Genomic DNA, 15,451 nt, shown 5'->3' with positions numbered 1-15,451 from the left:
CTGATATACTATTTTTGTAAACATTAAAATAACAAAATTTCTGGTCAGTTTAATTCTTGATGCCTTGTGGCTTCATGAGTTGACTCAGTGGTTCTAGTACATAAAGGGAAATGAAGATGCTAATAAGTATGCACATAGTGAAGATTTCCAAGATATGACATAAAGAGGATTTTCTCCAGAACTTAAAAGGGAGCATATAGTTTCTACTGGATAAGGCATGTCCTTCAGTGGGCAGGGGTATGCAAGGAGAAACGAAATCTTAACAGGTCATCTCTAATTTCCCTGACGTTGTTCTATAGGGTAAAACTGTAGGGCAAGGGGGCAAAAGATGATGGGAACCCAGGCATGGAGGGAGGGAAGCCGAAACCAGAAGACTCCTGGGTTCTTGTCCATGTGGCTTGTAGAGTTCTTGGAATGGGACATCTCAGAAGACTTGGTGTTGCTGTGAGGGAAAATGGTGGCTTGATAACACTTAGCAGAGAGAATACTGATGCTCAAACATGAGTATAAGTAAGGAATCAGTAATTCCAACATGCTGTCAGTGGAGCATTTGAGAGAAATTTGAGTTGAGAGTCACTGACTCTGCCACACTTTCATCATGGCCAGGGGAAGGGTACATCTCAAGTAGAGGTTTCATAGGGGATAGCCTATTTGAGGTCCAGCTAGAAGATAAAGCTGAGACTCAGGTGTGAAAGTGACAGGGCTTAGGTTGACCCAGTTCTGGGGCTGGTTGGAGGGGTGGAGTGGGGGGATTGTGGGATCCTATTGTGTTGAGAGAAAAGATTCTCCCTGTCTTCTGATGCAAATCCTGGCAGTAAAGGCCAGCAGGGTTCCCAGCAGTGAGAGGGAATAAAGGCTGACTTGGAAGCAGTGAGGATGCACATTTGGTCCAGAATGCCAGAGAACGTGTGTGCTTCCCTGGAAGGCATCTTGGAAAGAATTGGCAAAGGTAGGGCTTTTGTGAAGAGAAATGCAGATGTGACGGGAGTTAGAACTCTGTTTCTAACAAACAGACAGACTTAGTCAAACAGAAGGAAGCTGCTTTAAATGAAAAAGAAATAAGACGCCTTTCATTGATAAGATTGAGATTTATCTCTTTTCTCAACCAGAACTGGGGATCATGAGCAATCAGGAACAGTAAAGGGTGCTGTGTGACTTAGCACATATAAGGTAGCAGGTACAGCTCTACAAAATCTTAGTATACCTAAGTTAGATCTTAAGTCTCTTCTTTTTTTGTGTCTCAAATATCTGCTATTTCCTTTGGAATCTTAGCTTGGCAGCATGCATGGTGAGATGCAGCATGATCTGACCAACTGCAGCTCCCTAGCATCTTCATTCTATCCTTCCCTCCAGCTCAGTGAAGGGCTGCTGCACTTATCATCTGTTCATCACTTGAATAAACCAAGTTCTCTCCCAGGCTGGGGGCTTGCTCAGTTTTTCCCTCCATCTGGAACGTTCTATGTTCCCAGTATTCATTGGATTACTCCTTTCTATCCTGTGGTTTCAATGTCACCTCCATGAAGAAGTCTTTCCCTATTTAAATTGTCTCCATTCCCCATCAAGAATTATGAATAATCTTTAAAGATATGTCTATATTGCAGTTCGAAGCACTCATTACAATTATAATTGTTACACCAATCTGTTCTTTATCTCCACAAGCAAACTGTAAACTCCATGAAGACAGAGATCACATTCATGTTGATCACTGCTGTTTTTCCATCACTAGTTCAGTCATTGGTGCATAGTTCCTATTCGGCAGACGTTTGTGAATGAAAGAATAAAACTTTGTATTCAGTGGCTCCTTATTAGTAACAATATCTTATATCACCATTATGGAACCATTGACTTTGTAAATGTATTTCATACTTTTTTCCCTCACAAACAATATACCCCAAACAAAGCAAAAGAAAACAAAACTCATTCTGAAATACTAGTCCCAATTTTTGTCCTATAAATTCCTCCCTTTGTAGCTTTTTGTTCATATGAAAACTTCTTTTATCTGTACAGCCCTTTGCCATCTCTAAAGGTGTTTAGGTTTTCTTTATTATTTAAAGCCCTTTCGACATACCACGTTCCCTATGAGACTTCTGTGAACCTTAGTTTGATTGTCCCTATTCTGCTGGAATTTTGTCTCTGTCTGTGTGTGCATGCTAAGTTGCTTCACTCGTGTCCGACTCTTTGTGAGCCCATGGCTGTAGCCCGCCAGGCTCCTCTGTCCATGGGGATTCTCCAGGCAAGAACACTGCAGTGGGTTGCCATGCCCTCTTCCAGGGGATCTTCCCAACCCAGGGATCGAACCTGTGTCTCTTATGTCTCCTATATTGACAGGTGTGTTCTTTACCACTAGCACCACCTGGGAAGCTCTCTCTGTCTAAATGTGTCTTAACTGTCTTATTTGAGCTGTACTCACCTATACACACACACACACATATATATAGATAGATACATACATTCTTTTTCCTGTTAGTGAAAGATATACAGATTTACCCTTTGGTTTTCTGGTACCCCTAGAAGGCACTTAATAAATACTGGTTGTATACATTAAGAAAAGGGAAAAAATATAATACCATCTATTGGAAAACTTTTTTCTAAATCTACATGCATACTACAAACTATACCTATAATGTTAGAACCACACCTGAATGACACATTTGTTAAATTCCTATTTATATATTTTAAATGCATGAAAATGTTCACAAATGTCAAGGACAAAGATGGAGTGTAGAGGCTTTCAGAAGTAGCGTTCAGTAGACTTTTGACAAGTACTGGAAATTTTAGTAGGAGCTTTACTTACGTTGTTCAATATAAATTAAACCCTACAGTATACATCTACAGTAAATGTGATTGTTGATTTTTTCAGAAACACCCTATTTCAGGAAGAAATGGGAATAATTAATGACAAATAAGGAGCCACATCTACAAAATTAAAATCCTGCCATTGTTAAGAGTGTTCCAGACCAAAGAACAGTTTTCCCCTGAATAAAAAGAAATGTCGCTGAGGGAAACCACCACAGAGTCAAAGAACAGCACAAGAATTAAATCCTTAAGAAATGTTAAGAAGGTGAAAAATTATTCTACCAAGGGGTATTTTGTCAAACTTACATAAAGAGTCAGGAAAGATATTAGCAAAGACAGGGAAATTAAAGGACTGTCATTAATTTATAAGGAAGAATGTTAATTAAAACCTGAAAGGAATCTGGGAAAAAATTACTTCTGCTATTTATTTCAAGAAATCTTTTGAACTGCTAATGAGAGCATTTGGATTATCTCATGAATAATTGCCTTCATATTTATTGTATCAAATTATGACTTTTCAAAGTTAAGGTGAAGGAGAGAGATAGAAAGGAGAAGGAATACAGTAAGATGGAAAGAATAAATTGGTAAATAAGAAATAGGTGAAGACTACTTAGGTAAATGGAAATTAGGACAAAACCTGGGTGCTTAAAAGATACCTATGTTTGTTTCTTTTTTCCCCAGGGCTTGGGCAGGGAGGTGGATGCATAACTGGGTACTGGGGTGTGTCTAGCGAGGAAGACCCAGAGGCTGCCCACTGAGTCCCTTCCCACCTGTTGTTCTCTTTGCTAAACTGGACATGCAATATTCTTTTTAACATTAAAAAAAATTCGACTGGAGTATTAGTTATTTTACACTGCTGCGTCAGTTTCTGCTTGTACAAAGTGAATCAGCCATATGTATCATATATCCCTTCTTCTTTGGATTTCCTCGCATTAGGTCACCACAGAGCATTGAGTAGAGCTCCCTGTGCGGTACAGCAGGTTCTCACTGGTTACCTCTTCTCTACATACTATCAGTAGTATATATGTGTCAGCCCCAGTCCCCCAGTTCTTCTTCCCCCTTCCCGCTTTGGTATCCATGTTTGTTCTCCACGTCTGTGTCTCTATTTCTGCTTCGCAAATGAGTTCACCGGTAGCCTTTTTCTAGATTTCACATATATGCATCGCTATACAATATTTGTTTTTCTCTTTCTGATGTACTTCACTGTGTATGACGGTCTCTAGGTATACCCATGTCTCTGCAAATGGCCCCGTGTTTTTCCTTTTTATGGCTAAGTTAAAGAAAAAAAAAAAAAAAATAAGGGCTTCCCTGGTGGCTCAGCTGGTAAAGCAGTGTGGGAGACCTGGGTTTGATCCCTGGGTTGGGAAGATCCCCTGGAGAAGGGAACAGCTACCCACTCCAGGATTCTGGCCTGGAGAATTCCACAGGGTCACAAAGAGTCGGACATGACTGAGTGACTTTCACACACACAAAAAGAAACGAACCTAGTAGTCAACAATTACAGTGGCATCTGGAGAGTTGCCCCTACAGTGGACCCAACTTTCCCATTATTATATCTGTAGACTTAGGGAAAATGTAACAGAAGATGGAAGAGAAAAAGAGGGAGAAAAGAAGACATTATTACTGAAAAATAGGACCTCTCTACCAAACCAGAAAGGTTTTTCTTTTTTTTTCTTTTCCCCTAACTGTAAGACCAATAAGATTCAAGGAAGCATAATCGATGGGCTATTCTAACCATATTGCCAGTGATCTTATACAAAATGATCTTCGGACCATAGGCAAAAAGTTTACACCAACCAGAGATCCAGGCAAGTGTCACTCTGGCTCCCTCAAAAAGCATCAGGCACCCAGGAGTTATTCATTCCTTCCTCTAATCTGTTTCTCCACTACAATCAGTTGTTTAGTACAACTGTCAGAACAGAACTGGGCAGAAAGGGTAACGGAGGAACTAACATGCTTGGGCACAATTTCTCATCTTTACACTATTTCAGGTAGACGTAGAAAAGAGAAAGGGTGTTTATTCTTGAACTTTACTTTTTCATGCACTCCACTTGGCAATCAGGTAAAAAAAAGTCTATTGAACAGAAGGGGTCATAAAATGGGGCAGGAGCAATTCAAATGAACAGAAGATTGATCTGAATAGATCTTTCTTCATTTCAGATTTAATAGATTAAAAATACTTAAATCTAAAATAAAGATTAAATCTAAAGTAGTGAGCCATAACAAGCTTATAGGATAATCCTTTTACAAAACCAGAAGGAGGTTCTTTCATAGAAAACTGATATTTTCAAATTTATAAAGAAATATCAACTCTCAAAGAGAATTGAAATATATGGAAAAAAGAACAGGATGGGATAAAAAGACAGCATGATGAAATAAAGAAGGCAATGAGTAAAAGGAAGAATTGCAATAAAATGAAAAATGCAAGTGCACAATTAAAATCATTATTGAAAGCAGTAAAAGACTTTACAAAAAGTAGAAGCAGTGATGTGGATGGCCAGTCTGAGAGGATACAAGGAGTGTTTAAAGAGTAATGCCTGAAAAATCATGAGAAGTTTAATGATAGAATGGAAATCAGGAAATATCTTTAAGAATTAGAGATACATCTTTAAAACATACCAAAATAAATGGAAAGAAGCAATTCATGAATTAAAGAAAATTTCCATGAAAGAGAGGCAATGTCAGTCTTTCTGGATTCCAGCTTTGTATCAGCCTCTCTGACTTGCCACTTTCTTCCAAATCTATTAAATTCTCTTACATGTGTTTTAATGCAATCTATCTATCTTCATTGTAGCATTTTCGGGTATTTAAGATAGAGAGTGGGGCTTCTGTGGTAGCTCAGATGGTAAAGAATCCACCTACAATGTGGGATCCCTGGGTTCGATCCCTGGGTTGGGAAGATCCCCTGGAGGAGGGCATGGCAACCCACTCCAGTATTCTTGCCTGGAGAATCCCCATGGATAGAGGAGCCTGAAGGGCTACAGTCCATGGGGTTGCAGAGTTGGACACAACTGAGCAACTAAGCATGAGATAGAGAGTGTATCATTCTTTGACTACTCCAAAATCCTTTTCATAAAAATATTTGCAGTGAACAAGTAGCTGGTTTGTCCCCTAACTTTGTCTTGTCTAGATCAAACACTAGTTTTATTTTATTTTTTTCAAGTAACCAGTTTTCCATGGAGATAGCCTCTCTGATTGTTTCTGTGAATGCATGACATTCTTCTGTAAGAGATGACAATGTAACTTGAATATGTGAGATAAAATAGACTGTCATAGATATATTACTTCTAGTTCGTGCATATCAGTTTAACATGTTGGTGCTGACATGCTTACATTTCAAGAATCATAGAATAAATATCAGTGTTTATAGAAGGTGACTCTGGAATATCCTTATTTGGAGTTTTAAAAAATTGTGGTAGAATATATTGATACTTTGGAGAAGGAAATGTCAACCCACTCCAGTATTCTTGCCTGGAGAATCCCTGGCAGACTATAGTCTATGGGGTGGCAGAGAGTCAGACACGACTGAGCAACTAACACACCCACACACACATATTGACACTTAATGTAAAATGGGCCGTTTTAATATCTCAGGTGTACTGTACAGTTCAGTAGCCTTGTGTTCACATTGTGCTACCATTACCACCATCCATCTCCAGAACTTTCTTCATCTCCCAGAACTGAGACTCTGTACCTATTAAGCAATTACTCCTCACTCCCCTATCTTCCCAGCCCCTGACGACCACCATTCTACTTACTGTCTCTCTGAATGTGACTACTCTGCTGCTAAGTCGCTTCAGTTGTGTCCGACTCTGTGCGACCCCATAGACGGCAGCCCACCAGGCTCCCCCATCCCTGGGATTCTCCAGGCAAGAACACTGGATTGGGTTGCCATTTCCTTCTCCAGTGCATGAAAGTGAAAAGTGAAAGTGAAGTCGCTCAGTCGTGTCCGACTCTTAGCGACTGCATGGACTGCAGCCCACCAGGCTCCTCCATCCATGGGATTTTCCAGGCAAGAGTACTGGAGTGGGGTGCTATCACCTTCTCTGGTGACTACTCTAGGCACCTCATATAAGTGGAACCATACACTGCTCTTTTGTCATGAGCTTATTTCCCTTCGCATGGTATCTTCAAGCTTCACCCATGTTGTAGCATGTGTCCGAATGTCCTTCCTTTCTAAGGGTGACTAATATTCCATTATATATAATATATATATAGTATTTTGTTTATTCAGTTGTTGAGTATTTGGATTGCTTTCACCTTTTGGTGTATAGTGAATAATACTGCTATGAATGTGGGTATCCAAATCTCTCTTAAGTCCTTAATGTTAATTCTTTGGTATGTATGCTCAGAAGTGGAAGTGCTGGATCATATAGTAGCTCTAAGTTTTACCTAGTGGTTCAGCATAAAAGAATCCACCTGCCAATACAGGAGGCACAGGTTTGATCCCTGGGTCAGGAAGAGCCCCTGGAGAAGGAAATGGTAACCCACTCCAGTGTTCTTGCCTGGGAAATCGCATGGACAGAAGAGCCTGGCGAGTCACAGCCCATGGGGTCCCAAAAGAGTTGGACACAATTTGGTGACTGAACAGCAACAGCAGTGGTTCTGTGTTTAACGCTGAGGAACCACCATACAGTCTTCCGCAGTAACTGCCCCAGATTCTATTCCAACTGCCGATGCTCAAGGGTTCCAGCTTCTCTAGTGATCTTAATCATATTCCTGTTTGTTTGTTTAGGTGGAATGATTATGAGTCGAAGAAGCTGAGAAGAGCTGGTGGCCTTTAAAACCCCACCTGTCCTGTCACTGGTGATGCATGGTCTGCAAGGAAACTCACTAAGTAGTTCTTTGCTTACCCCAAAGAGTGAGTAAACCTTTTACTAATGCATCATTTTCTCTTAAAGAATAGATTATATGCCTAAACTTGATCCTTTAGTACTCACAGCAATATATTTTTCAGTGCATATATGTCCCCATGTTGACACAGTAGGAACGAAATATCTCGAGGATAGAGAGTATCATACTTATTTGGTTTTGGTGTGTTGCTGTGGGTACAAAATTAGGGTCTTTGTCTTGGGTTGCTGCTGCTGCTGCTAAGTTGCTTCAGTTGTGTCTGACTCTGTGCGACCCCATAGACAGCAGCCCTGGGGTTCTCCAGGCAAGAGCACTGGAGTGGGTTGCCATTTCCTTCTCCAACGCATGAAAGTGAAAAGTGAAAGGGAAGTCGCTCAGTCGTGTCCGACTCTTAGCAACCCCATGGACTGCAGCCTACCAGGCTCCTCCACCCATGGGATTTTCCAGGCAAGAGTACTGGAGTGGGTTGCCATTGCCTTCTCCGAGTTGTCTTGGGTTAAGTCCCTTGAAAAGTCCTTGATGTGAAGATTTGTGTAAAAGTGGGTTATCATGAAGTGTTCCCAGGGGAAATCACTAGTGGGATGGGAGAAGACGGAAAGAGAAAGGAGATGAGCCAAACATGGGTGCCACTTCTAGGGTGCAATATTGTGGAGCAGTATCTCCCCACAGGGGGCTCCCCAGGTGCCTCAGTGATAAAGAATTCTCCTGCCAATGCAGGTGATGCAGGAGATGTGAGCTTGATCCCTGAGTCTGGAAGATTCCCCTGAAGGAAATGCCAACTGCACTAGTATTCTTGCCTTGGGAATCTCTTGGACAGAGGAGCCTGGCAGGCTGCAGTCCACAGAGGTCTCGGAGAGTCAGACCCGACTTAGTGACTAAGCACGCAGCCATGCATCTCTGTGTCCCCACTGAGTCACTTTGGTTCAGTCCTGCCTGAGGCTCTGGAAATAAGTTGGCTTACACTACAGAGTTGTCTCAGTCAGGGCACGGGGGCTTGCATTTAACAGTATTGGTAAGATCTATCTGATCTGGAATTCACAGGTCTCCTGTGTGTGTAGGCAAAAAAGCAAATTCTGGCAATGGGAGGGCAACCTTCTAGCAGACCTGGGTGTTGGCTGTTGGGATAGAAACCTTACTGGACGTGTGCTTGAAACAGCAGAAACATCTAAAGGGATGTGCCAGAGGACTGACAGTCTCTGCTGTTGCTGTCCTTTAGTTCCTAAGGCGTGTCCGAGCCCACAGACTGTAACCCTCCAGGCTCCTCCGACCGTCCCTGATCCACATGTCCAAAAAGGCAGCACGTGTCCTGAGGAGGAAGAACGCAGACAGGCAGGGGTTTGGGGTGTGCTCATTTCATATCAGTCGTTTGATATAAAGAACACGGAGGAAGAACTTTGTATCAAAACTTTATTTATTAAACAAAAAAATGCACCATTGGAATAACATTTCTATAAAAAATGAATATGAGACTGTTCTACAGTGATTACAAAACCCCTTTTTCCTCGTGTAGTAGTATACAAGATTTGTGTAGAAACAGTCATTGTTTTAAACTGTAAGCAAGTTTCCTTTCTCATAGAACAAGATTTACACTTAAATATTGCAATCACTAGTCTAATTTGGTTAACAATGCTAGAGTCTGACAGTTTAAAGAAACTCTTTGTGGGCTCAAAATACCTTTTTTTTCCTTTTTTTGAAATTAAAAGGCATTTTGTAGCAACAAAAACTTTCTTTTTTCCACTAAGGCTAGTTAAAGCTGTAGTATACCCACTTCTACCAAATAAACCTACCACTAACACACTAACAATTTGAATCGCAAAGCCCTTGGAGAGAATGAGTAGCATTTGATCTGAAAAATGCCATCGGAATATTGTAGGTTTGGTGGTACTCAAGTTTGAATGACCCTGGCAAGGGAGAAGGCGGTGATGATGGAAATTCAGTGGGGGCTTTGCCTGGGCATACCCTCATACTCAGCAGTGGACAATTCATTTCCAAAGTGGTGCCTCTAAGCTATGGAACACTGCAGCTTTAACAGCCATATCTAGATTCCCAACCAGGTCTCCCTTTGTATCATAAATTATCCAAAAAAGAAGCCACTCTAAATAATAAATTAAATATTACTTATAAAAAGTACACCCCAGACCCACCCCCCCAGCCCCCCACCCCCCCAAACAAGCTGACAATTCACAAAGTTCTGAATTGTCAGGTTTACCCTACAGTAATTAAAAAAACAGCATTTCTCCTCCTCCCTAACCTTCCTTTCTTGCATCTGAGAACACACGTTCAGCACACACTGAGATCCCTTGGCCCATGTATCTGTGTTCGTGACATCTTGTAGAGTTTTGCTGTTGCTCTCCAACCAACAAAAAATCAGAGCATACAATGTACAGAGGCTCTCTACTGAGAGCAGGAGAAGTCCTTCAGAGAGTGCAGCAGAAATCCAGCAAGGGAACGTTACCCAAGAGCGGCAATGGAGAGCCCAGATACAGTCTTAGTGTGTGCGCTTCCGTCTGATCTCACTGACCTGGAAATACTCAGGCATTTCTTTTCAGAATCAGGACATTTTGGAAGCAGGTATTTCGATAGCAAGTTACACTGACGCATGGGCTAGCATGTGTTTTCGAATGCAGTGGAATAGCATACAAAACATCTATGATTTTTTCCAAAGTCTGACTTAATTGGAAATCAGGTGAAAAGCTTTTCTGTACACTAGGAAAGTGACTTCTGAAAGTTACCAGAGAAATACAAATTATTTTAAGTCAAACGTTGCTTTGAAAATATTTAGAAAGAGATAGTAGGTTTGAGTGTATGACCAACTGCCCTGCTGCTCTGGACTGTTGGGGGTTCTCTCTTGTGTATGTGGGTGATAAACATGTGAAGATATTAACCTCTGGCCTTAGGGATGGTCTGCATTTAGATGAAGTAAATTGGTCCAGGAAGGGAAAGCGACTGCATTCTGCATCTATTTTAAAGTTCTGACAGTTTTGTTTTTGATAAACATGTGTCAAACTAGGGAGTTATTCTATTTTCTTTTTCTCTCTCTCATGAACTAGAAATGGACATTCTAAAATTACAAGGCGTCAGTCTGGAACACAGCTTTTTATATAAAAGGTAAGGGGATTGCTTTAGAGGCTTTTTTTGGGGGATGGGGTGGTTAGAATGTCAGTTCAGCAGCCACGTGCGAGACACTCTGTTATGTTTGGAGAAGACCTTCAGATGTTTCTTTAAACAGGGTCAATAGTTGTATCACAAGGGTAACTAGGAAAGAGTAACCATTTTCAAGCACAGACTATGAAGGCTTCCAGAAAGACCTGTACTTAGATTCTTTATGGGAAAGGCCAATGAGTGCCCAACATTATAGTTTCCACATGTCTGGAATGACACACCAGTGCTGGGCCTTCATAGGTCTTACCCAATGCAGGGGGCGGAAACATGTACGCCACTGGGAATGACCCTTATTTTGAAGAGAATAATGTTATACCCAACCCCTCCTAGCCTTCATAAATTCACCTCCTATATCCCTGCCCTCACTTGATTTTTTTCCAGCTTGTTCAATTGTATGTGCACTTTATAATATTCAAATGTAAAGTTCCATTATTTAAATGCTCTAGAAGCTTATAGCTCTGTTCTACAAAGAGCTGTGACTGGTTTCTTATTGAGACTGAGTCACTAAGAACTATTTAACTTTTGGCTAGAGCATCCTCCAAGTGTTCTGTGCATCTTGAGCTATCTGCATTTTTGTGAGTTTCTCAAATGCAGAACTTCCTAGAGGAAAGTAAATAGCTTTCTTATCAGCATGAAATACCAAAGAAACATACCAAGCTTTTACAAGAGGCGGATTATGCCTGACAGTTCAGCAGAGCGGGAGGTTTTGGGGGCGGGGTCTGAGCATGCTCTGCCAAGTTTTATTTTCTTCTTTTTCAGGGAGAAATGACTCCTGGTGGCAGAGCTGCTGGTTGGCTGTCAAGCATCACCCCACGGGAATCAGAGAGATTTATGAGCTTAAAGAGCCCTGTTTGTCATGAACTAGACTCAGAGTAAGAGCAAAACAAAGGTTATCTTACACTATTCACAGATTTCTTCTTGTCAAGAGATCAGGAGACCGGGGAATTAGAAAGTTACCTGTACACTTGGGCAGGCAGTTGTACACACACGTGAACTATCTGAGAGAACAGGGAGCAGGGTTGTACAGAGTTGCAGTGAAGTCATGTTCAAACCATTGGGCCAATCTCCCCAAAGCCTCTTGTGAGAATGTAAATGGATTCTACCATATATTCCTTGCATGGAGCTAAGACTTATTAGCATTGCCAGTTACTAAGAGAGAGCATTGGGTGTGTTTATGAAGACAGTTTCAAGAGCATGCTGAAATCATATACTGTATATTTTCATGTGTTTAAAAAATGTATCTCCTAAGATCAATGACTTTGACTAGAGGAGTTTGAAATGTTGTAAAAATGCTAGTTCTCTTGATTGTGCAGATACAGAATACAGATTGAAGACATGACTAGTCCCTGAAATCTGCAAGATTTACAGCTCATTCCTACCTGGACCCTCAGGATGACTCTCCTTGGATGTCAGATGCCTTCAGAGAATGTTCCGTGTTTGTGAGGATTAGAAAAGAAAAGCTATCCTAGGACCTTGAGAGGGTAAGGTGGGCTAATGAACTGTTTTTTCCCCCTGATGTCATGGATTATTTTTTGTAAGACTCAATATTATGTTATGAAATGCCTTGTTCCAGGTCAGTGGAGTGTTGTTTGCCTAAGTGTTTAGATGTTGAATAAGAGTTATCTGCCCCAGAGGATAACGTCACATAGCTCTTCAGAAGGACTTCATGAAAATGTAAGTAAATTGAACAAGCACTCTTATTGAAGGAATGATTTCACAAATGGACCGGACTTTCTAATGAACCATTTGAACAAGCCCTCTCTTTGACATCAGATTTCCTTCCCGACATAAAACTGTAAAAAAATAATCTGAATTATTACTTCTGTTACAGTGCCATTTTGCTCAAAATATTTCATTCAGGGATTCATATATAATTACCCACCTAATAAAAGGAGCTATTAGGTTGTAAAGATCCTATTCCTTCCATGCTCTTTGAAAATTATGACCTACTCAAGCTTGAAATCAAAGGCAGAGCTGAAAGGAATAATTCAGCTGAAACTCTCTCATTGGGTTTTCAAGTTGCCTAACAGATAAATATGCAAACGGGCTCCCTTTTGGCGATTCAGCTGCACAAATGGATTAACTCCAAATTTGCAGCTGCAAATTCAGAAACTAAAAGGGTGCACACACAATGTTTTTAATTTCACCTAGTTGCAAGCTGTAGATAAACACGGCAATAGGAGTTTAAGGTTCTAGCTCACAATGAAGATGCAGTTTTTAAAGAGCATCCACCAGATTTAGGGTGATGTGTCAGAAGTGTCAAGCGATGTCTTCCCCCCGTTCCTCTCTGACTCTGGGCAGGTGTGGTACAGAAGGTTTCCTTGACAACAAGCCTGGCGGTCGCCACTCACCAACACTGCCTGCTCTGAGTCAGTGAGGACCCTGTTGGTGGAAGAGACATCACGCAAGAGAAGGTACCGTTTGAAACTGCCTTCCATTTTCCTTCCCTTCCTCGGATGGGATGGGTCTGCCACGTCCACAGAGGGTTTCAGGAAGGTAGATTGGGGCTAGAGGGTGGCATGGAATGTGTGGAGCTGGCCACCTGCCCAGGGCTGGCTGCCAAGGAGGACTCAGGGAGGGATGGGGTGGAGAGGAGAACTCTTCCAGCCAGACTTCTGAGGGAGACGGACTTGGTGAAGTTTGAAATATCATCACAGTGTGGGATGGCACAAAAGCCACCCAGATTGAACAGTGTCCTGTTAGAAGTTTTAAGCTCATAATTACCACGTGTCTGAGAAGATTGCATGTTGTATCCTCCTTCAGGGAATGGACTGGTGGTTGGCAGCATGCCCCTCGCTGGAGATTTTTAAATGTTCCTGTTCTCCAGACATCAGTGTTAACCAAGGGTGGATTTACAGATACCTTGCTAACATGGGTGAATTTCACAGCCACTTGCTGATACCCAGCACCTGTGCAAGTGTGACCACGTCACAGAATGTACACCTTCTGTTTGCTCGCTTACTTTTTTTGTGCTGTCAGAAAAACATCCAATCCTTTGGTGAGAAAGTTCCCATGGGTGCTCTGTACTTTAAATTCGAAAACAAAATAGTGAGCTTGCACTGGTTTGCCGTGGCAGGGTACAGGCTTCAATAATGCACTTGCCTTTTGTAAGACTAGACCCACACATTAGGAGAAACTGACAGGCCTTGATGAAGAGCGTTAAGTATTCGTCATGACAGTGAGGTCACTGCAGTGGCAAAGGCCCAAGAGTATCCTCGCAGCTTCAGCTTTGACATTGCAGTGAAGACGTATCTTTGCTTTTGTTACGGGACCCCAGAGTCCTCATTTTGAAACTCCTGATGCCCAAGAAGGAAGGACTGCTTCTTCCTTCGGAACTGCTTCAGGATCTTCCAGGAGTGAGTGGTCTTGACGGTTGACCTGTACACTGGTTAGTGTTCTTGGATACAGGTGTGCTGTTCATGGGTAACTGGTAATGCTGCAGAGGTCCCCGAAAATTCAGCTCATCAATTCAGCGATGCGTGTTAAAAGGCCGAGCCTGTGATAGCGTTAAGCTGCTTCATCAGCCCTTCCAAACTTGCCATTTGTTCACTCAGATCATCCTGTTCATACACCTAGAGAGAGAATGAGAGCAAAGGATTAGTGCAGGTGAATGTCGGTGCCTTCCTTTTGTAAGGGGGGGCCATCTCTGATCATTTCACTGTGCATTCTCATGCATGACACAGTGGCCCATAGCCCAGGGGCTTCACTCAGCATATGATCACTGGATGAAGACACTGGTCATAAAAGAGGCAGTGACGAAGGCCTGTGTGCTATTTCACCAGCTTCATCCCTGTGAGGAGGCTTCAGTGTTGAAAACAAAATCTTGTTTCAAGTCAAGTTCTACCAATTACTAGCTATGTGATCTTGGACGAGTTAGTAAACCTCTCTGATGTGTAGTTTTCAGGTATAAAATGATGATGATTATATCTTTTTCAAAGGCTATTCTGAGCATCCTGTGAGTTCAGCACATGGTAGATATTGAGTATGTTAGTTACTTTTCTTGTCCATCAGGCTATAAACAGAATTTACATAAGCAGCTTTCCTTTGTAATACCACATAATCATTTTTTTTTGTGGGAACTTGACCTCGTGGTATTAAACAGGTTGCAGATGGTACCTTCCTACAGGAATTTCAGCCTGCCAGTAAATGATCTGGTCATTTACTGTGTTATCTTCAGAGATGAACAAGGATTGAAAAGAGCCACTTTGGCTCAAAAGACTGGCCCTATATATGAAAAGGGAGGTTGCAGTGAGGTGATTAGTTTTGTTACTGCTTTCCCCAAATGATGTCACAGTTGTCTGGGTTGTTTTTCTTGAATAATCTAGATCTCATTGTCCAATACAGCAACCTCAAGTCAAAAGTAGCACCTGGGGTTTTGAAATGTGAATAGCCTAAATTGAGATGTGTTGTACATATAAAATATACATCATATTCTGAGCACTTAGTACAAAAAAAGTAAATATCTTAATGATAATTTTTTAATATCGCATGTTGAAGTGATAATATCTATATGGGTTAGATAAAAATATATCATTAAAATTAATCTCACCTATTTATTTGCACATCTTTTCATGTGACTCCTAGGGAGTTTTAACCTGTGTGGTTCACATCGTATTTCTATGGGATAGTGATGACAGTGTGT

General features: G+C 41.4%; 1 protein-coding gene and 1 long non-coding RNA gene across 5 annotated transcripts in view; one reads left to right on the top strand and one right to left on the bottom strand.

The window, feature by feature from the left end:
• Positions 1-15,451, top strand: part of LOC113882639 — a 145,084-nt gene that overhangs the window by 114,565 nt on the left and 15,068 nt on the right. The window contains exons 3-8 of one of the 2 annotated variants that reach the window (XR_003508406.1): positions 7,532-7,657; positions 10,698-10,755; positions 11,569-11,681; positions 12,123-12,290; positions 12,383-12,483; positions 13,111-13,223. This is a non-coding gene — a long non-coding RNA (uncharacterized LOC113882639). The remainder of the gene's footprint in view (positions 1-7,531; positions 7,658-10,697; positions 10,756-11,568; positions 11,682-12,122; positions 12,291-12,382; positions 12,484-13,110; positions 13,224-15,451) is intronic. The other variant, XR_003508407.1, reaches the window with a different exon arrangement.
• Positions 10,509-15,451, bottom strand: part of DCC (DCC netrin 1 receptor) — a 1,303,205-nt gene continuing 1,298,262 nt past the window's right edge. For all 3 annotated transcript variants that reach the window (XM_027525589.1, XM_027525591.1, XM_027525590.1), the window contains one exon: positions 10,509-14,381. In XM_027525589.1, coding sequence (XP_027381390.1) covers positions 14,292-14,381 — 90 coding nt within the window. In that variant the 3' untranslated portion in view covers positions 10,509-14,291. The remainder of the gene's footprint in view (positions 14,382-15,451) is intronic.

Source organism: Bos indicus x Bos taurus, chromosome 24 (assembly GCF_003369695.1).
Source record: "Bos indicus x Bos taurus breed Angus x Brahman F1 hybrid chromosome 24, Bos_hybrid_MaternalHap_v2.0, whole genome shotgun sequence".
NCBI lineage: Eukaryota > Metazoa > Chordata > Mammalia > Artiodactyla > Bovidae > Bos > Bos indicus x Bos taurus.
This window is presented reverse-complemented; position numbering and strand designations above follow the sequence as displayed.